This window comes from Toxoplasma gondii, chromosome VIIb (assembly GCF_000006565.2).
Source record: "Toxoplasma gondii ME49 chromosome VIIb, whole genome shotgun sequence".
NCBI classification, from domain to species: Eukaryota; Apicomplexa; class Conoidasida; order Eucoccidiorida; family Sarcocystidae; genus Toxoplasma; species Toxoplasma gondii.
In genome coordinates, this window is record NC_031475.1 from 637497 (window position 1) to 658333 (window position 20837).

The 20837-nt window shown below is 51.1% G+C and overlaps 4 protein-coding genes across 4 annotated transcripts; 1 reads left to right on the plus strand and 3 right to left on the minus strand.

Moving 5' to 3' along the window:
• Nucleotides 1-521: 521 nt before the first annotated feature.
• Nucleotides 522-3578, minus strand: TGME49_263320 (hypothetical protein). The gene is made up of 2 exons (XM_002365391.2): nt 3297-3578; nt 522-2478 (listed from the first exon to the last, which is right to left on the minus strand). The coding sequence occupies exon 2, from the start codon at nt 2467-2469 to the stop codon at nt 1258-1260; it is 1212 nt and encodes a 403-aa protein (XP_002365432.1). The 5' UTR covers nt 2470-2478; nt 3297-3578; the 3' UTR covers nt 522-1257.
• Nucleotides 3579-3997: 419 nt separating this feature from the next.
• TGME49_263310 (step ii splicing factor, putative) lies at nt 3998-5531 on the plus strand (the record flags this gene model as incomplete). Its single annotated transcript, XM_002365390.1, has 2 exons — nt 3998-4442; nt 4752-5531. Exons 1-2 carry the CDS (start codon nt 4356-4358, stop codon nt 5529-5531), a joined length of 867 nt encoding a protein of 288 aa, XP_002365431.1. The 5' UTR covers nt 3998-4355.
• TGME49_263300 (eukaryotic porin protein) lies at nt 5200-10952 on the minus strand. The gene is made up of 6 exons (XM_002365389.2): nt 10580-10952; nt 9358-9428; nt 8911-9048; nt 8245-8434; nt 7540-7645; nt 5200-7222 (listed from the first exon to the last, which is right to left on the minus strand). The coding sequence occupies exons 1-6, from the start codon at nt 10614-10616 to the stop codon at nt 6892-6894; spliced, it is 873 nt and encodes a 290-aa protein (XP_002365430.1). The 5' UTR covers nt 10617-10952; the 3' UTR covers nt 5200-6891.
• A 2291-nt stretch (nt 10953-13243) lies between these two features.
• ROM2 (rhomboid protease ROM2) lies at nt 13244-18585 on the minus strand. Its single transcript, XM_002365388.2, has 9 exons — nt 17710-18585; nt 16962-17070; nt 16496-16542; nt 16103-16190; nt 15653-15700; nt 14880-14944; nt 14314-14360; nt 13912-13993; nt 13244-13406 (listed from the first exon to the last, which is right to left on the minus strand). The coding sequence occupies exons 1-9, from the start codon at nt 17979-17981 to the stop codon at nt 13313-13315; spliced, it is 852 nt and encodes a 283-aa protein (XP_002365429.1). The 5' UTR covers nt 17982-18585; the 3' UTR covers nt 13244-13312.
• Between the last annotated feature and the right edge of the window lie 2252 nt (nt 18586-20837).

Genomic DNA, 20837 nt, shown 5'->3' on the forward strand with positions numbered 1-20837 from the left:
TCCACGACCTCGTATTCTCACCCTTTTGATGCCAACTCCAGTACGACTGTGTCAGTAGAGCAGCGTTCAGGCACACGCGTGTTGCTCTGCGCGAGAATGCATCCATGACAGATGATCATCTCTCAAGTCTCACCGTTGCACGGCTCCTCTATCGTCACTAGCGAGTCGCTGCCCGCATAATCGTTTCCCTGCCCCTTCCCCCCTGCTCATTCCTAATTACACCTAAACCCCCACACAGATAACGTTGAGTACTACCAAAAATGCGGGACTCTCTACTCGTTAGCAAAATTGACGTTTGCTAGTCACGGAGGCTGTAGAACACACGTCTACAATATAACTGTTCTGGCTCTTAGAGGGGTCCAGGCTGCAGAAACAGCACTGAAAGTTAATAACGTAATCATCTGAGTTTGGCGACACAGCTGTATATGATTGTGACTAGGTCACACTATACCAGTACGCTGACCTCTAGTATACCGCTGGCTGCAGCTACCCCGGTTATCGAGGCGATTCAGGGTCGATGAGAAGGAACAAAAGATTACCTTCCATTTACGAGGGTCAATTATGTTAATTATATAATTTACATGAGCTACCTGCCCAGTATATGAAACTCCAGAGTTCGTTAGCGTCACTGGCGGAACGGTTCGTTCCTTCGTGTCATGCTGTTGGATCCTCACACGCAAGAGCGCATAGTATTTCGTCAATATCCCAAAATTTGATTTGAATGTTAGCGGATTTCGGGATCATCACACCGATTTGCTTCATGAAGAAGGAATTAACAGCTTTTATGATCTACCTCTACAGCCGTCGGCAGTACCACGTACTGCTCACGTCTCCCTTGTACGGTTAGACGACGCCGCGCCATCGATATTCCCCGGAAGCGTTCGAAAGCGCCTCCACACGGGTGCGTCCCTTGTAGGCTACTATCAGATCTTCCCATCCGTAGGGTTCTCGGGAAAAGAACTCGAAAATACGCCAAGCATAAAAAGATGTCGAGGTCATTCAGAAACCCAAGCCATACGTGGAGCAGAGAAGCTCCAGAGGGACTCCCCCACCGCGTAAGACAAGCAAACTCCACCTCAGGTACTGTACGCGTGTTCCCCGGAACTGCGTGAGCAAGAGAGATTCCGGGCTCTGTCCCAGGTTAAGAACCTCCGAGTGATTTCTTCGGCGTCGCGTCAAAACCAACAGATGTCGGGCTGCTCGAACAGATGCGCCCCACGCACACCGCTGTGACCTGTAGAACGGTGCCCTCACTCTCTACCTTGGTCCGTACTTGCTGAATCTATCACTCAAGCTGCCCCCTCCGTATCCGTTGTACGGCAGATGCGCCGCCTGCGCGTTTTTGCTCCCGTTGTTCGCGTACCCATGTTCGTCCACCATCGCTTGCGGAGGTGTGACTGTCATACCCCGTTGAGCTGCCATCGGAGGCGGCACCTTGTCGAGGGTCGCCATGATCTTGATCTTCGACATTAGTTCCAAATCACTGGCAGAGGGCACACTCCGCTGCACTGGCTGCGGGACAGAAGCGCGAACCACGGGCACTCTGCTTCCCTGTGCGACCGGGGCGCGCCTCCTTGCGGCTGCCGCAGTTCCAGCCTTCGTCGGTCGTGGCCCTGGTGCAGCAAATCCACTCGCTGCTGTACCATGTGCTCTTCTGTTGAAGGAAGTGTTCGGAAGCCTTGCCGCGCCAAGACGACCAGCCTTCACCCTCGCAGCGGCCGTGGTCGCTCTCCGCACAGCGTTCGCAACCTTGCTGATTCCGCCAGCTTTCCGAACAGCCACTGCCTTGCGACCACGAGGGGCGCTGGCAGTCCCTCGTCCCTGCAACCGAGCTGCAACGCCAGGACGGGCAGCAAGCCGCACGGCAGGGTGGCCGATGAGTACGCCGTCCCGAGTACGCGGCAGACCGGTAGGCAGGCGTGACTTCCTGGCCGCGACACCACGGTACCGCATTCCCGGTCGCACAAGCTTGCGCTGCGCAGACACGGGAGTTGCGACCCGTCTCGGGGTCGGTGTTCCAGGCTTCTTAGAACCGGATTTCACCGGTTTTCTGCTGGCAACGGAGTTCTCCAGTGGCTGCGCAAGACGCTGCGCAAGAGATGCTTTAGGAGTTGCGGGCATATGCGCATTCTGCTTCTTCTTGCCGGAAGTGCCAACAGCGTTCGGCGTCGGGCGGTTCCGAGGCGGACCGCTGAAGCCAGTCCGTCCACCGCGACCCCGCCGGTCTTTGCCCCGGGCGTTGTTCGTTCCCAGGCCGCTGCCGCGAGAACCAGTCAAGGCTTCTCCCCGTTTGTTGATTGCACGACCACGCGCTGACGGCTTTGGTCCGTTCCCTCGACGAAAAGAGTTCTTCCGCTGAGAGCTGCGGCCCTTCGCTGCCGCTTGGCGCTGCATCTTGACGAGGTCGTCAAGCGAGCAATTCAGCTGGCTCTCCATAGACATCATGGTACTGCCTGAAGTGGTCGTCATCTCGGCTGCCTGGACAAAAACAAAGACGGACAGCGGTATCCGCGGAACCGCAACAAAGAAGCCTTGAGGCGACAAACCTTGTAGGAGCTCGACAGACTGGCACTAGGGCGAACAGCCTTCGCCGACGCAGGGGAGACTGTGGAAGGAGACCTCAGGTACAAACATGGAACCATTGAGTGGCAAGATGTCGGCGTTGGCGGTTGCAAAAATCCTCACGTAGCAGGCACTCCCGTTCCCAATCCGGAACCTCCCGTGCTGGCCGAGCGCAGAAGTGTTGACCGTGGTGAAGTGCCGGAGGAAGAGAGGTTGCTGCCTGAAAGATAGGCCTGAATCATCGGTTATTAGTTACAAATCAAGCACGCCCCGTTAGAAAACACAGAATAATGGAAAAAACTCTATGCGGACTGGGGCCTCTGTCCCGTCTTTTTTAGCTTTGGAAAGCACGGACAATGCCTGCGGCGGAGCCGTCCAATGAATGATGCGACTAAGGGACCCACATTTATTTCTGCAGCTGTTCGTGTATCAAAGTCTGCGCGACGAGGATCGTCCCAACTTCCTGAAGAATAACCCTCTTCCCTTCCTTGTTGGCCGCTGCAGCAGCCAGGCACGCTCTTTTGTGCGGAAATACATTGGTACGGTGGAAATCTGGATTCACCACTCTATGTTCACAAGATTCTAGTGATTATCCCTGCCACTTCTGAGCCGAATTCCAGAGGCTGTGCCACAAACCAAGCCGACGTCGGAATCAAAATCATATTAAGGAGGACCGACAAGAACCGAAGAAAAAGTGACGCGGTGGAAACCTCTGTTGAATTGAGTTCACTTACTCGAGATTGAGATGGAGCTGCGACGTTCCTGTTGTTGATGCCAAAATGATACCGGGTGACCAGTGCTATCTGGGGAAAAAACCAAAAAAAAGTCACTGTCTTCAGCTTCCTGCATAGGACTCTCCACCACCAAAAAAACACCTTTCACCAGGTCAGTTGTTGCGCCGACGAGAAAACTCCGGCAAAAAGTCGCACCAAAACTCCAGATATCATACACGAGCGAGAAAACAACGAAACATCTCCCGTCCACAGCAGCGGAGTTTGCATGGAGGGGAATGAAGTGAGTATGTCCAGCGAACGATTCGGCAAGGTGTTTGGACACCTCCGCTCCCTTGCGGACTCCTTGGTCAATAGGCGCATTCGATTCCGCACACTACACGCTGAAGCCGATGTCGCGATCGAACGCTGCCAGCGTGGGTGCAACTCGGTCAGTGTGACCGACCGCCTGCTGCATGTGGTGGAACAACCAGGGAACAGTCAGTCGGATGGGCAACATCGACTGCCAGCATCTGAGCGCGTTTCTGGTGGGGTTGCGTACCGCCGTTTAACTTGGCGGCCATTGCACGCGTTCGCGCACGCGACGCCGTTTGAAACGAAAGGCGCTTCCTTAAGGCATGGCCAGCCTACAAGTAGCCCTTTATCCGACATTTCCCCTACGTCCCGTGAGAATCTCAGCACAGTTTGATCCCGTTAAGAGCTTCACAGACATCACACTGAGGTTGCCCTTTATGGTTGGACGGAAGGAAGTTACTGGATCCATGTTTTTTACATAATAAGAGGGCAAGAGTCAGCCAATCCGCCTTCTCATGCATGCTCGCGTGTGAAATCCTTCGTGCATGCTACATACTTGTGGACGAGGCTGCCATTCCCGTCCGGTGTTAAACTGTCAAATTAGAATAGTTGAGTTTTGGACACGTTCTCCATTCATCTTTACTGTAAGTTGCAATAACGGAAGCAACTTGTGGAAGAGGTGTCCACTGTGCGAAGGCCCAGTGTCTGCGCTGCTGTATTTGGAGCAAGTACCCTTTTCCTTTCACGTGTTTCTTCAAGTTCGACAAGATGTGGATGGGCAAAATTGGACAAAAGTCTGCGGCCTTTATAAACCACAAGCCCTTCCATCCAGGCAATTGGCAAAACCAGGAAAAGGTAAGTTTTTGGCTTGGTCGCTTCTGGCTATTTCACAGTCAGGTTTGTGTCTTCACTTCGGCGGGCAAGCGCCAGAATTGCTAATTCCTCTTGCTGTGCATCTCTGTCTATTTCTTCTACGCTTGGTGTAGATGTGCTCCCGATGTTCTGGTTCATGTTACATCTTAATGTTGCCTAACTTGTGGGAGCTACCGAACTGGTTTATTTTCCAGTCTCCAGTATTGTAGGGATTGCGACTACTTATGCATTTTTCCTCGCAGTCGGAGTCCCGAACAACACGAGTGAATTCGGTGTGTATTAAACATCCAGATATGGCTTGCGGAGCAAAAACACAAGGAGGAACTTCGCAAGCAGGCCGAGCTTGCCGAGCGACGAGCAGAGGAAGTCAAGATTCAAGAGCTCCGTCGGGCCCTCTACAATCAAGGAACTGCAGCGTCAACAGCCCAAGTGTCGCCCAAGATCCAGGATGATGGCGCAGCCAGGAAGGCTGCCGCTATTGAGGCCAAGAAACGCGAAGCCGCACGAGCTGCGGCAGTTCGCGCTGCAGAACTCAGAAAGGGAATGGTGAAGAGTGTTCTCTACGAAGAGGATGTTTACGTGGGAAGTCACACTCACGTTTGGGGTTCCTTCTTCGACAAAGCCACAAACAGGTGGGGGTTCAAATGCTGCGGTATCTGTGACAAGAAGGTTCTCAAATGTCTGACTACAGCTGCGGGAACAGCAGAGAAGACTACCATTCGAAAAAACCGGAAGAGGCAACGAGAGGAATCCGACAGCCCGGAACATGCGAAAAACGAACCAGTTGGGAAGGACAGCGGAAAGGCGGAGTCCTTCCAGGAGGGAAAGGTAAACTCAGACCGCACAGCCACAGGATGTGACTCGAATGGGGTGCCGCGAAGGGAGCCCGCAGTTTCCAGTCAGTCGTATACGATACCACTTCAGGGGGGAGACCAAGACGCAAAGGCACAACAGACTGAGGAAAACAAGCGGAAAAAACTCATGTCAAACAATCGGTCGCGAGAAGGCGGCCTGGCAAGCGTTCTTCAATTGCTGAAGGAGGAGAATGCCTTCGGCGATGATGCGAGTTGACGTGCTTTGGCGGTATATCAGGGTCGAGAGTTTTCTCTGTCGGTAACGGGGGAACATCGGGGTGCGCTGACAGACGCTCCTTCGGTGTTGTGTTTGAGAGTGTGCTATTATATGCATCGGGGCCCGTTTGAGTCCAACCGGTGCTCATTTTTAGAAACCGAGTACTCAGATGTGAGAGTGTTTACAGATGGTGTCAGTATTATTGCCAGTTGATACATTTTATTCGCTGATGGTGTCCAGCTTGTTTTCGAAGGTCCAAAACCATTTGGCTGCTTGGGGGGGCCCTGTGCTGTCTGCGGGCCTGGATTTTTCCAAGTTTTTCTCTGGGATCGAGTTCAAAATGATTCTTTACTCATAGGGTGCGGTGTTCAAACAGTGCCTTTGAGGTGAGATGTGCCCGACCTACACCGCTTTTCTGCACATCAGATTTACTCTGTTGGTGAATGAAGTGTAGCATAGGCCCAGCGTTAACTGTGCCCACAGGCAGCCGTCTCAATTTTTAAACTCGCACAAGCGTAAGTTCCTTCTACTATAATGCCTCGTGCGCAAGGACATCTGGCGAATGTGTTCCCTTAGAGGCAAGAGTGTGCAGGGGACTGCAGAAAATATGTGGGCGTGGTAACGACAAAAGCAGATTGCTATCAGCCATGACTGGGTTGAACCTCGAGTAAGGGAAAGCAGGCATTGTTACAAACGAAGTAACCACGCATGCCGAAGCACAAGCGCACAGGATACCCCAAAAGGAGGTACAGAACATTTTTAACACTCATCCAATGAATGCTTTCCTGAAATCCACATCCACCATGTGAAGCCGAGACATCTGGGCACGTGTATCGTAGGTCGTGTACGAGAAATCCGTTCCTTTCACGGAGTGTTGTCCGGTCGCTTCTTCCTGCGACAAAGACACGGCACCTGACAACGCGGAAGGGACCGGTTTTTGGTGCACAGACTGAGAAACGTCCATTCTTCTCGTATGTTCCGGCGTCCTTGGCATATGGAGTGGATCTTTGCGCGCTCCCTCCTGTACCTTCCCTGTCTCGCATGGCAAGAACTGGGATGACCAGACACGGTGATTCCTTCCGTGATCTGGCGAACGACAGCTGGCGGTTGTAAAAGTCCTCAGCACGCGAATTATAGTGAACCACAATTCCGCAGGGAGGCCTCTACGCGCTTTTCTGCCCGAGGAGTATTTCCCCACGAAAACAATATCGCGTATTGGCACATAGAGGTTGACCGCCCCCATTCGCAGGACACAAGAGTCGACTTTACGAGGCACTCAGCCCTCTTCCGAGCTCAACTCCGCGTTTCCTCGTCCCAGCGGGTTCATTGCTGCCTTGCCCAGGGAGAGTCGCTTCCGGGCTTAGGCACAGATCTCGAGCTTCAAACCGTGCTTCACCGCGTCAGGATTGCTCGGCTTCGACACGTCGATCTGGGACCCGATAGTCGCGGAGACGTAGTCGCACACCTTGTGGGTCAGAGCGACGCTCACGCGTGCATTTTGGGTCAATTTCGCCTTCAAGAAAGTGTCTTTTTTGTCGTTCAAGTACCACAGGCCACCGAACTGAATGTTGGTGCGGCCGTCCAGCAGGTTGCAGTCGACTTCTGCGGCCAGCTCCGCCGACTTGTTGTCCGTGGTCTTGCCGTGGACGCTGCCAATCATGCGTCCGAACATGGCGTCGCCACTCGGGGCTCTGAAGAAGAAAATACAAAATGCAGAAATACCACACACAGGGACTCTCGCAATTCGTGAAGAGAATCTGTAAATGAAGACAGCAGCCTCTTCGAGAAGCTCGGACAAGAAACGCAGATCTTCATGCGAAACCTGATCAGGCAACCGGACTGCAGCGACACCGAGTTCTCGACACGTTGCTCCACAGTCCCCAAGGTTGGTTACCGACTTCTTCGCTCGTGCTTTTCAGGCACGTCACTCCTCTTGTTCTCCTCCTGGCGGCTCTCAGCTGAGTTGTTTTCACAAATGTTTTGCCTGCCTCACCGCAGATTCACTTACGTTTTCAGGGAAAGAGTGAACTCTCCAGCCTTGCTGGCAACTCCGGTGTAAGAAGCACCAACAGCGTACTTCATGGCAGACGCATCGAACTTGCCGGACACTTCGCCTGCGCAAAACAACAGTCAAAAGCCACGCATGCACCGCCAGCCGCACCAAAGAGTCCTTGGTGTTGTTCTTTTGTCTTACGAAATAGAACAGAAAGGAAAAAGTTCTCTTTTATAAGCATAGTTTCGGAGAAACTCAGTACACCTATGAGTCTACTCCGGGCTCTCAACCCAAATACCACTGGCACTTTGAGTTGCGTAGTTTCAGAGACCAACAAGAGCTACATACACGACAACGCAGGTATGGCTACTGCAAGAGGAGATAAAGAAGCCTGGGGCGCGTTTGTTTGAACACAAAGCCACTGTCCGGCGCTTGTTAGCTCTCTGGACGAAGTTGCCTACCTGCCGGCGAAATCACCTCAACATGAAAATGGAAAAAAAAAGATCCGTACACTCGTCCATCAGAAGCCATGAACGAAAATAAACGAGCCAGAACACCGGGCCCGGCGCAGAACGCTTGCCTCTCGCTCTCTACACATGTCTGGACTTAGATATGCATATTTGCAGAAACGTTCATCTGGTCCTAAGAGGCCTGCACACGGACGATGAAGCAAAGAACGCTGAGGGACACAGTCTGGAAAGCTCGCTGCGTCGCGCCTACTTCCAATTCTGAAGGCTTTGTATTCAACGACGTTGCCAAAGTTGAACGAGGAAGCAAGAGGGTTAACGGAAAAGAACGAGTGGATGGTCGGGAGCTTGTACTCAGCCACGATGTCGAGGCTATCCTTCGACGTCTTGTCGCCACGGCGATCGAACTTGGCGCCCAGAGTCAGACCCTTCAGCTTCGGAGCCTACACACCTCCAAAGAAACAAAGAACGAAAATTCTTCGGAGCGGAACAACGAGCATCCACATCTGTTTCTCTCTTTACATTCGTGTCTTCACTTGTATATACATAAATGCAGACAAAGTCACGTCGCTCTCTCCATACATGTCTTTACCTACATGTGCACATACAGGTAGATATTTCCACCTTGTTCTCCACAGTACATCTATATTGATCTCCCTACATGTGTGTTTGTATAAGCGGAAAGTGTATCTTCAAACAGAAAGTCGAGGCCCGCTCATGAATCACGTAGGTTTGCATGAAAGGGACCTCTAGACGCCACCTCGTGCCTGCCTTTGGGTGGTCTCTGTGAAAAGTCCCATAAACGCGCGGAGGTCTTCATCTTGAGAAACGACGAGCACACTATGACTCTCTTTGACGGCTGTAAAACCTACAAAAGGACTAAGTTTACACTCCATAGCCAGACCAAAAGAAAGCTTACCGCATATTTGACGTCGATGGTGGACTTGCCCATCGCCATCATCTTCACCTCAGTCGTCACATCGCTCACGCAATACTTCAGCTTGGAGCTTGCGTCGAAGGCGCCCGCGGGGCTGACGGAAGCCGTGTTGACAATTTCCTAAAAAAAACAGTAGAACAGGTGGCTGACAACCAGGCTGCGTAACGGCCATTGGCAGACGAGCCTCTCATGTGAACGAAGGAAACCCATCCCAAGATCTCCCCATAAAAGTCGCCCGCGCTTACGATTGTCTTCTTTACCGCATCCGGCTGTGCATCCTGCTCTGTGAAAAGTGTGCGATTTTGTGAACATTACAGGGTCTCCCTCGAGCTTACAACACATGAGCATGCGCAACAACAACAGCTGCCACCGTTTGTCCATACAGACCACGAGCCGCTCCCATGCGCAGTGCACGAGTGGAAAACTTACGGGGTTCTTCGACTTGTACTTGTACTCCAAGTCCCATGCCTTCTCATGAGGATAGCCCTTGGTGAGCAAATCTGTGGCAAGGAAGGAGACAAGAAGCCGGAACAGTAGTTCACATTTTCCAATCTCCAAGGCTGCATATTTCAAACGCACCGGCTATGATACCGACATTCCACGTGTTTCGACCAACAAAGGAATCCCCGTGACGTTTGTCCCCACTGCATGACCAGGAAAGTGGAACCGAGAACGAAGCAGAAGTCCTCTGGTATGTAGTCCTGATGGTTTTTTTTGCCCTGTTCGTGCCTCAATCAGGAGCACCTCCTCAATTCCCTTGGCCGACGTACACAGCAGAAACTGGAAGGATTGTGGACAGGATGAATCGATGTGCAAATCTACAAATGCAGTCTTAGGGCGCTCTACGTACTGCTTCGAAAGCAGTCACACAGCTCGTACTGCAGGGGTCAGTACAGTCACACACGACTGAAAAAGAGCACGAATTTCTAGATGTGTGGGAGAGACGACAGTCGAACCTGCTTGCGGGTGGATCTACAGGAGGATCATTGAGCACAAGATGCATCGAGGTCTATCACACACTCTGCCCTTCCAAATTTCGTTCCTGGCCTGCCAGTAACTTCCCACGCAAGCTCTCTTCTCTCGTAAGCATGCAACCTGCTACACGGAATACCTCTTGTGACAAGCACAGTCCTGGATCGACTGCATACCACGGCGGGGAAAGTTGCGGTATGTAAAAATGTTGCATACACAAACTGCAGACTGTCGCCTCGGACGAGTTATGCCATGCAAGAGAGCACATCCGATTAGAAGAAATTCTTTTCACGTGAGCATAATAAAGCAGGAGCAGTGTGTGGGTGTGTGGACAGAGGAGCCTCTGCGAAAGCGTCTTTTTCACCACCAACTTCCTTCTGTAAACCGCGTGCAGTCTTATCCGTCCACAAAATCACGCTCGCCACCAACTGAACAACGCTCAAGTGTAACACGCATGTCACGGAAACCCAAATGCACGTAGAATCAGGAAATAAACCACGGACGACAATGCACCGCTTAACAATGGGAGTGAACCGGACGCATGTTCCTGCGCGCATACAGAGGGAACTTTTCTGCGTCACGGGTAAAAAAGCTGGAGCACTGGTCCCTGGTGAGATTTGCACAGAAACAAGTTTTGGGCTTTAAACACGTAAATTCTCTTTCTTCCAATTTTCCGTACCCGCACAGCTTTTGTTCAAGTCCTTGAAGAGCACCATTTTGTCGGAGTTGAGTACACAGAAACGGCTAAGATTCCCGGAGAGAGGGAATAAGTGTAACACCGCAAACGGAAAAAAAGGGGGAGAAGTAAAAATTCGAATTTAGTCTGAACAGCGAAGCAACTCGCGCCGCGCCGAGATTAGTCAAGTGAAAACGGGAGCAGGGGCGAACAACAAACAACTACGGGGACGCCGAACTGGAGACACCACAGCTGACGTAGCAAGTGACAGTGTGTGGGTGTTTTCGTCTGGAGGGAGGGGAAAGCAACTGCAAGCGTAAAAAAGCAACAATGGACAAAGGACTTATAGGGGCGGTTTGTCGCCTCGCTTGTACCCAGTTAGAGAGCGTCGTTCGTTGTCGTCTTCTCATTTCTTCATTCCCCGCTCGGCACAGACCGAGGGCTTTTCCTCTCTACGTTCGGCTTCCACAGCAAACAGCACGGCTACCACCTCAGATTGTGCAACTGTGCGACACCTCTGCGTGACCGACCACATGAACGAAATCGGGCGTTTACACACGACATCACCCGAGTGTTTTATTGGGCTGATTCTGACGACAGCCTCAACTCTGCGCCGGTGCTAGACGAGGAGGCGTTTGGTTGTTCGCGTGCCTCGCTTTATGGTTCCGAAGGCGGTTAGTTTCTACATTGTCGATCGTTAAGGGTTCTGCAGTTACACACAAACGCTCAATTAGGCACTGACAGCCGTGCGCCCACGACAGCAAACAGTTGTGTTCTAGGCACTGTAAGTATGCGAAGCACGACTATCTGACACGTACTGACAGGTGACGGGAAACATGTTGAAAGCGCATTTCGTCTACGATGAAGCAGGTATTCTACATCTGTGAATGAAAGGATCTGCCGGCGAATTCTCTGACTGGTCAACGCGTAGTGCCGCTCTCCTCTGAATTTCCGACGTTCACGAAACATCGAAACCGAATGTACCGGCTGGGCTGAATCAGGGGAATGCCTCGAACAGGGAGCAACAGATCAGCGAACGTACAATACGTCTATGCCCTCGAAGGGAAGAGCGGACAGAAACAAAGTAGTCATCCAAAGTTAAAGAAAACTGCTCGCCTCTTCTGTTCACTTGAGCTCCGTGGGTTACGAAACTGCACAAGCTTCTATAAATGCCGTACTCGCGTGGACGACCTTTATACCGAAAGGTCTTCATGTGGAAAAGTACCGGTCAGCCGTTCAGTCTACAGGAGCCTGGTCCCGACCCCTCCAGACGAGAAGTGTTTTGCCCCCATACAAGTGCTAGATCGGGGCCGGGGCGCACGGGCAGCCAATCACTGCTGAAGCAGGCAATAGGGAAAAAAATCAGTTGAAATTGGTAACAGGAGAGCAGAAGCGGAAGTGCAATCTCCTTTGTCTGCTCGCTGGAGGCCGTGCGTGCAACTGGATTATTTAAAAAATCTTTGATTTCATCCTCGACTGGTCGCCGACGACCTAATTAGCTGCAGGTCTCGGCTGAGACTTGAATTGCGGTAGACGCGGCCACTTAGGAAGGTGGTATCCTATGCAGTTACTAAATGCCAACCGAACCACTAAAGGATCTCGGAAAAACCGTGGAATTCACTCAATAGCGAGTGACTAGTATGCGGTATGACCGTGTTGCCAGGAACGGCAGGCGACTTATGTTGCCGCACAGACAGTGACGCCCTTCAAGACACTTCCTCACAGGACGGTCTCTCTTGCTTTCGGAAATGCTGGTAAGGAACTGCATTCTGAAGTCCATCATTCGTCTTCGGGGCTAGTATCAGTCGTCTAGGCTGAGAGTGTGAGGCACACAAAGGGCCCTGGACGAAAAGTGTAGTAACGTATGTCGCTCTTCAGCGGCTCTTCACATAAGACTTTGAAGAACAGCAATACACTGTATTTTTACAATGAACGTCGCAGTACCCTGCTGTGACGTAGATGAGAATCCTTCCTTTGAGGACAAACGAAAAATCGTCGTTCCATTTCCCTTTATCGTCTTTCCTTCATTTTTCTGGGAGGCCCACTGGACGTATCACGAGTGCGAAACCAAGTTAGTCACAAAACCTCCATACTCTCAAGGCGACCCGTACTGGTTCAAGGGTAACTCGGTTCGGTTTCCAAGTTAAGATTCTCCCCGCACGCGAAGATGGTCAGAAGAGTTCTCACACCGGCAAAAAAGACTGCACACAGTAGGGCACTTTGCGCAATTCCACCCTTAAAAAAGCCTCGAAAAGTACATGTACACCGGATTAGGCAAATGTGGCAGGAGCTGAGCGTGAAACATCTCTTCAGCCCGGCGGAGGGGCTGCTCTACTCTGGACGACTTGTTTTTCAAGGACGCACACTCTCTCCGGTAGAAAAAAAAGTTCCAGTAATAAAAATCCTGGCTTGTCGAGTGGAGTTTGAAGGACCTATTGACGGAGAGCGAGCACGTAAGCGGTCATCCTGCTCTTGACTGAAGATATGAAGAACAGTGTCCTGCACGAAGGATGTGTAATTCACGAGTGAGACCACCACGCATCCAGCCCGTGTCAGGAGCTGGTTGCCTTACAAGTAAGGAAGATAGGTACCGACGAGAGGTACGCGGTTCGAACAGAGAAGCTTTACCACAACCTCTCCGTCCCGAAGACTAAGAGCTTGTTTCTCTTTCGCATAACTTCGAATGCGCTTGCCTGAGGTAATCTTTGAAAGCACGTGCAGACCCTGTGTCCGCAGTCAGCAGCGAGGGACCAGGAAGATAAAGATGCAACTCAAGATCGGCGCAGCAGCTAACGCCACTTGCGACGTTAAACGGGCCCTGTCGTACCACCTGGAATGCACAGCAAAGCCAAGCGACGAAAGGAGACATACCCCGTCGCTCCGTTGTCCGCTATAAGGCACGCGACTGCAAGCACCATGCGGGTACAAAAATCCTACAAATTTCATCCGCGTATGCGATTCACCCTTGCATGCAGCCTTGATACTAACCAGACTGCTGCGTCCAAATGTTCTCCATACATGTCGCTGTGTGTTTAGCCACAAACCGCAGAATGCGAGTCGAAGACGTAGAAACGCATAACCTTCCTTGAAAGAAACGGTCTACGCAAAAGTGATTCCAAGTAACCAGGTTTCCCATATTACCACACTGACAAGCAATTGCACTTCAGCGCGGTTCCTTCTGCAAGGAAAGGGAGACCATGCCAACGTTTTCCGCATGTTTCGACGCGCCTGTCTGCTGTGCTTCACCGGATCGGAATAGACTCAGACGTCTGAGATGTGTGGATGAGAAGTGACACATGCAGCAGACGGAAACCGTATCTAATAGCATCACTTACGTTGGCTTGATATCGCTGTTTTCGTTCAACCAGATACCTGCGGCGAATCCCATCACCAGCCCGCCGATGTGGCCGACGCTGTCTGAACAGGAACACACGAGACACAAAGAGTCCCACATCACTGACTCTTTTTTTCCCCACCGATATACATCCGTGACTGTCCAGTCTGGTTGTTTGCGGGTCACTCCTGTCTCGCCCTGATGACTCGTCGCCACCTGCAAGAGGAAAACTACAGCCCCTCTAGAAGAAGAGACTGCTCTTCCTCAGACACCGAAGAGTGACGTGAGCTTCCTCTCCTAGCGACAGCAAAAACAGGTTATCACACCAAGTTTAGGGCGACACAGAGCTATGGACAAAGGTCGTGACAACTGCGGATAACAAACAAAATCCCTCTGTGCCTACCCATCTGGCTTCCAAAGGACGAGACGAAGACAAAGAAGAGGCAAATGCTGAAGAAAAACACATTGCGCAGAAACATGAGAGACTCCCAGAAGAGGTCCTTCGTTCAACCAGAATGCGTCGTTCAAAGATCCTGATCAAAGCCTCGTCTCGCTACGGCACCGTCTAATCTACACGATAGACACATCGCTCAAGACTCAGTCGCAGTGGCGCAGTTTTGCAGCAGAGAGATTCTTTGCCAGTCCCACATAGGCTACGAGCAACCAACAGCACAGGCATAAATGTGCATACAGTAAGATACCGACTTGGCACTTCTGAAAATCACACAGGAAAGCAGCCCGAGCGTCTCTCCCAGGAGGCATGCTCTCGCGAAACGCGAGTGTTCGGACACCTGCCCAGATTCCCTAAAAATGAAGCACATTGCTGCAGGCTTGTAGAGTCTGCCAATCCCAGCCCAAGCCCTGTCATTGCGTCCACGACTCTGGACACGACAGTGCTCGCTGTATCTTCAGCAAAACCTCACCGGAGAGAGGTGCATCTGTATGTGCAGAACACGGGGCGTGGCTTACCAAACGCTAATGATAGCACTGTTGCGATCTTGGATCGCGTGCCAGATAAGGGCGAGCTCGGCGAGCTGTACAAACGCACAGATTTGGAGACTCAGACCTGTTATTTGGAGAACTTCTGGCAGAACTGATCAATGTGCTCAGGTCCTCTGCACGCGGCTTCGTTACGATGCCTGCTATCCACGATCCACTGCCATCACTCGGCTCTCTTTCACATTATTTCTACTTGTGTATTTTCTCACTCCTTATTTGTTTATCTCGAGTTACTTGATTCTGAGATTTCCCCATATTCCATCATTTCTATATCTCCCGTCACTGGTGCCCGTATTGGAGAACGAGCATAACTCAAGTCACAGCGGATGCCTCACATGGGAAACAAACATCCCCTCTGTACACCTGGCATTTTTCGCTTGAGTCACCCCACCTCAGACGGTCACGACGAAACATGCGTTTCGGAAATTAGAGTTAACACATCTTGTGTACAACCAAAACGCCCAGGAGACATACAAGCACATGCCACTCAAATGAGCTGCAATACTCGGCATGCAGATTCAGTTGGGAACCAGTCTTCGGCACTTTATCAAGGGAAGCAGGTCAGGCGTGAAGAGCCCCCACACGATGGTCCTGGCCTTATCTCAGCAGCGAGGTGGACGGTACAGAATGCCAATCGTAGGACTACTTGACTGCTTTTGAATGCAGCAGTTCAAGCTGTAAACAAATGACTCTCAAATGACCACTCGGCTGGTACAAGGGAACTGTATAATTCTTTTCCCCACCTGGACACCGATGAGAGCGAAGACGGCAGTCGATGCGCCTGCTTTCATCTGCTTGACGAACACAGCGAAACAAATATTTCCAAATGCAAGTCCCAATGAGACGAGATTCACAACGTGCAGAAGACACCCGCAGCATGCCGATAAATGTTCAGGAATCCACAGGTTACTATCGCTGACTATAACAGGTGAATGCGCTGTTTCACATCGATCAGATTCGAAATAGGTGGACATCCCTGGTCCTTACATGCGTTTGCGAATCGATGCATACATATGGCGCTAAAACAAGTGGCCAACGTTCACACAAGGTCACACAAGCCCATTGAAGTGCCTGCAGAAGTTGTCTTTCTAGAGAAACAACAGTACCAAGGATACGGAATATGACTCCGGCTATGAGCTACACACAATCGAGATGTTTAGAATTGTTGTCCAACCGTAAGGGAACTTGCGGACCTGGCCACAAAACAGGACGGCTGCGGAGATCATGTTCGCCAAGACCCCGACTCCAAAGTAAACCGCAAGCAGCATCTTCCATCCGTACCTGCAGAAACGGAAAAAAGTGTGAAAGGAAACGAAAACTTGTTTGACACAATGGCCGTGCCAGCAGCGAAAACCATTTTCGAAAGTGCACAGGCTGCGATTGTTGACAAACAACGGGCACAAGGAACGATGGGCCTACGTTAGTCCTGATGGAGCAAGAAGACACAATTGTGCAGACATACGTGTGTATCTTGTTTCCTCGCATTCACCCTCAGTGCGAGCAAACAGATTTCATAGGAGTGTCAGTAGTTAGGTACATTGCGCATGGGTTTTAATCGAAAGATATCAACGCCAGAAAGCACTTACTTCTCCTCAATCGTCAGGCCGATCCGGATCTGCACCCAGAGATTCATCTGCGGGGATTTCACAGAAAGGCACGGTTGCACAGCGGAAGTGACCTCATGCATGGAGGCGCTGTCTTACAATAGAAGTCGCATGATGTCTGCTTTCACATATCTGAAGGGTGGAATAAGGACCCACACATCTTGATCCAAGTCGCCCTGTTGTATACGGGAAGAATGGCGTTGTGGCACGAGATACTGTAGCCGTCCCCCAAAAATGTGTTGACGCTGAGGAACGCTCTCACTATCTCCAAGAGCGTTAACGAGCTAATCACACTCGGCAACAAGCAGCAGCATTCCGTTGCTGCAGATGCAATAAAAACAGGACGCCTTATGTCGGCATCTGTGTACCAGAGCTTGATATACGGGAGCGAGTTTTGTCCGGAAACAGAAATGTTCGCGGCGATGTATTTGGCGAGCTCATATCTTACCAAGATGTGGAACAGATTCAAGTGGAGAAACAGAGGACAGATTAGTCTCCAGATTTCGCCGACACGAATGAGCTCGGGAATGTTTGCGCCGAACATCACCAGGGTTTGCCTGGATGGTGTATGCACACAGTGACAACGCGAAAGGATGAGACCCAATAGAAAGCGTGCAGAAAGCACCCGACAGACCCATCGGGTGGCTGGCACTCCACAGTTCCCCGCGTAACTGCTTGAGGCCTCGAAATCGATGTGTAACCACCGCAGAAGACTCGAATCGAATACACAGTGAAGGGGACCATCCAGTGCTCATTAACGACACTGCACGACAAGAAGGGCATAGTCATGTCCTAATACCACAGCTAGTCGGCGGACTGCACTACACAGCACTGTATGGTCTTGGTACTATTGTGAAGACACGTGATGAAAAGGATATCCAGAACACAAATTAGCACGTATTGCCGCCACCGAATTCCTTCGGCAGAAAACGGAAAAAACTGTTCTTTTTGCTGTCGATACATCCCCTCAGATGCCCCTCAATCCTGGCGAATCGGGAACAGCTTTTCCAGCTTAATTTCCCCTTCTGGGAGCCCTGCCATTCGATGAGTCCACGAACGCTGCACCGCGAACGTAAGGCGTTCTAATCCTTGCTGCACTGACAGCCCGTCAAAAGCAGGATGCATCGACGGCATCAGCGCCTCCCTGGTTTGTTGCAGATTGGAGGCAGCGGGGGCAAAGCCGGTCATTTTCTTACGGAGTTGGTGCCAGGATTTCATTGGGTGCCAGGCCGGCAGCGAGCGACGCGATGTAGACTGCGATTTGTACGAAGGAAATGATGATGATTGGGCTCTTCAGGTGTATTCCCGGGCACAGCCATTGAATCCAACTGACGTTTTCGCCAGATTGAGTTCCAGAGGGGAAAAAGAGTGGCAACGGACTTCCTCCCTGTCGTCCTTCCCCTTCAAGTGCAGAAGAGCCGCGTGGAGGCGACGACGCATAATCCGACAACGTCCGAATGTTGGCCATCGTGTTCCCGCTGTGCAGCGCGTAGCAGCAGCGTCGGCCTTTGAACCGCTAGAAAGAAGACAAAAATCGTTCCTTCCGACAAAGAAGAAGGGAAAGGGAAGTGCGTTTCTGGTTCGTTCCATGGGAAAACGCAACAGCCCAGGATGGACAGCTTGCGATATCCCATGCGAAAGGCAGGGAATGGCACTGCTGAATCAAACAAAACGGGAAACGGCGACTAGGCGGTCCCAGGTTGAAAGACACACGGGTGGCAGAGCGGGTACAACAGGCGTTTTGCGAAAGCCGTTGAAAACCAGATCGATACATGCGAAAACTATGTCCGATTCTTTTTTCTTGAACCAGCTTCTAACGATGGACCTGCTTTCTTGCCTGGAAATGTCGCGCTTGGCAGCGCCAAGTGCTAGTCGGTCATGGATGCGCAGGGGAAAGAAAGAAGACAGCTTCCCAGCACAGGTTTTCCAAGTCAGTTTTGTTGCCTAGCTGTCTCCGGCATGCATTTCGTTGTGTATGGGTTTTCGAGAACGGGAAACACAAATTTGCCGTTCTTGTGGTTATCCACGGGTTCACGCGATCTAGGACAAGAACCAAACAAAATCGATTGAGTGTCTGTGCATCGAGCGACGCGTGCATGCGCGAGAAGACCCCAGGAACTGTCATCCTCGGCGGCGGTTTAACTTCTACACGAACCGCTACCGGAAATTAAGAAGACGAAAGCTCACTGCCACAGGAGTGGAGAAGGAATCCCCTCAACTATTTGAATCCTGACACCTGTAACCGATACATGGCATCTCCTCTCCACCTGCAGGCTGCACAGCTTGGGATGGAGCTGACACCGGTGTGTGAAGAAGACGAGCAAGAAAGGACAAGAGCACGTAGCCACTCCGGGGTCTTAAATGTGTCGCAAAAGCGTCGAATACGTGAGCCGGACAGCGCTCCAACGTCACATCTTCGAGGAGAGCTTCGAGCCTCTCTCCCTAGTGTTGTTTCTCAGCTGAAGGGTTCTGGCATTAAACGCGGAACGTAAGGCGCTACCGAATTACGGGAAGCTCATAAGAGTCACTACACAGTCCTTTCGCCTCTGCTATTAGTAAAAGATTCAGTATGTTGGACGTATTCGACAGTCGACAGAGCGTGATACAACACCGACTGTGTCCTCGCCAGCAGTAAATGAGTTGCTAGAGGCTAAGGCAACGTGGACAACGATGCGAACGACAGAATAACAATGCAGTGGACGGGAACAGGACCGTAATTGCATTTCTAATAATACTTTTTGTGCTTCCTTTTTCGAGATCCACTGGACTCAAAGATAAAGCACAGTGAAATATTCTTCCGTGATAAGGTGGGCGAATAGTAGTGCCATCTTCAATCGCGAGCAACCCTTCAAAATGCTGAAACAAAAGACGCCACAGAAAAGGTAAACGTATTCATTTCTCGAATTTCCTTCTATTTGTGCCAGCATTCTGAGGCGCCACTCGTTAGCATGACGCTGTCCGGATCCACGAAATGCCAGGCGTCCCTCCTAGTGGTTGACGCAGACGGTCGTAGTGAAGCAAGTGCCAGCGTCTTTTGGTCGCTCCAGGTGCGCTCAAGAAGAGATTCAAGCGTACAAAGTGTAACATACGATCGAATTTAAGGAAGAAGAAAAGTTGATTTCGAAGACAAGTCTCTCGCGTACGTGCAAAAAGGGTGCGCATAACTACGTAGAAGCCTTCCTCTGATTACGGTCCGAAGTCACACACTGGTAAACGCAAATGAGTAAACGAAGAGGAGAGGCCGCGGTGCTTTGGGATAAATTTGTGATAGATAACAGGAAAAACCTATTTGTTGCGCTTGCTGTCTTACGTAGCTCTCCGACGACCCCCACCCCATTCTGCACGTTCCCCACATGTCGTGTCAGCCTTTTCAAAAGGCTTACGCTGCTACACAGAACCAGGCTTGAGCGGCGTACATAGCGATGGTATGTCAGCCACACTGCTTCTACATCAGGAAACGGCGTTCCTTTGATTTGCTTGTCAGGAGAGTGTCAAAGATAGAACTCCGAGTTCTTGTTTCGCAATCAGAACCTTCGTGCAAAGGCAGTATGCAAACCACGCGCCTTTGAGCTCCCAGTGATCCTCCTTTCAATGTCAAACTACAAGGACACCGGCCATCAAGCTTTGCTCTTCTTCTCTCTGCCGGTGCTGTCAGCTGTGGGACTCATCTTTAAGTATCATGCCCCGACTTAAGTGAACATATGTGATCGGAACTTTCGGTCCATCTCGATCCTTATCTTCAGATCTTACCCTCTATAGAACGCATGTCGGCTTGCCCATACAGTGTGTTTGCCCTGACCTCAACTATACGTGACTGAAACTGCTTTTCTCGGAACGGATCTACATCGTCAATACGTTAGGAAACCATTCAGTTGCCCAACATGGTTTGATCAGTACGACGGGTTTAGAGCCGAACGTGATGTGCCTCGTCAGCGGCCTGTTAACATAATGAGGGGAGGGACGCAGGCAGTTGTAGCACGCTTTAGAATTGTCTGAAAGCAGCGAAAACAAAAACAAGACAGGCTCATCACTATCACCACATCTGCACACTTTCCGATACGAACTGTCCGTGTGGAACTAGGTATTAAAAGCACCCGCGTATGAACAGTGATCGCGAGGCGGGAGAACGCATGCACGAAAACATGCTCGAAGAATCCCCAAACACACAAAAACACTCCAATATGCTTGTCTTCCTGCCCCCGTTTTCACTGCATTTCGCTACGGCACGCTCAGGTTTGCCTCAGCCCTTTCTCTAGCTGATTCGTTAACTTTTGGGATGCCTTCGTGGCTACTCGAGTCTAGCTGCTGCAACGCATGCAAAGCT

What these genes read in the sequence shown, in the direction of transcription:
- TGME49_263320 (XM_002365391.2), bottom strand. Translation starts at nt 2,469, where the DNA reads ATGACGACCACTTCAGGCAGTACCATGATGTCTATGGAGAGCCAGCTG.
- TGME49_263300 (XM_002365389.2), bottom strand. Translation starts at nt 10,616, where the DNA reads ATGGTGCTCTTCAAGGACTTGAACAAAAGCTGTGCGG. An exon ending in CTTGAACAAAAGCTGTGCGG is followed by an intron (nt 9,429 to 10,579) that starts GTACGGAAAATT and finishes TCCTTGCCACAG; the next exon opens with ATTTGCTCACCAAGGGCTAT. An exon ending in TTCACTCTTTCCCTGAAAAC is followed by an intron (nt 7,223 to 7,539) that starts GTAAGTGAATCT and finishes TTTCTTCTTCAG; the next exon opens with AGCCCCGAGTGGCGACGCCA.
- ROM2 (XM_002365388.2), bottom strand. Translation starts at nt 17,981, where the DNA reads ATGGCCAACATTCGGACGTTGTCGGATTATGCGTCGTCGCCTCCACGC. An exon ending in GGCCTGACGATTGAGGAGAA is followed by an intron (nt 16,191 to 16,495) that starts GTAAGTGCTTTC and finishes CCGTTTCTGCAG; the next exon opens with GTACGGATGGAAGATGCTGC. An exon ending in AGTGCTATCATTAGCGTTTG is followed by an intron (nt 14,361 to 14,879) that starts GTAAGCCACGCC and finishes GTTTTTCTTCAG; the next exon opens with CATTTGCCTCTTCTTTGTCT.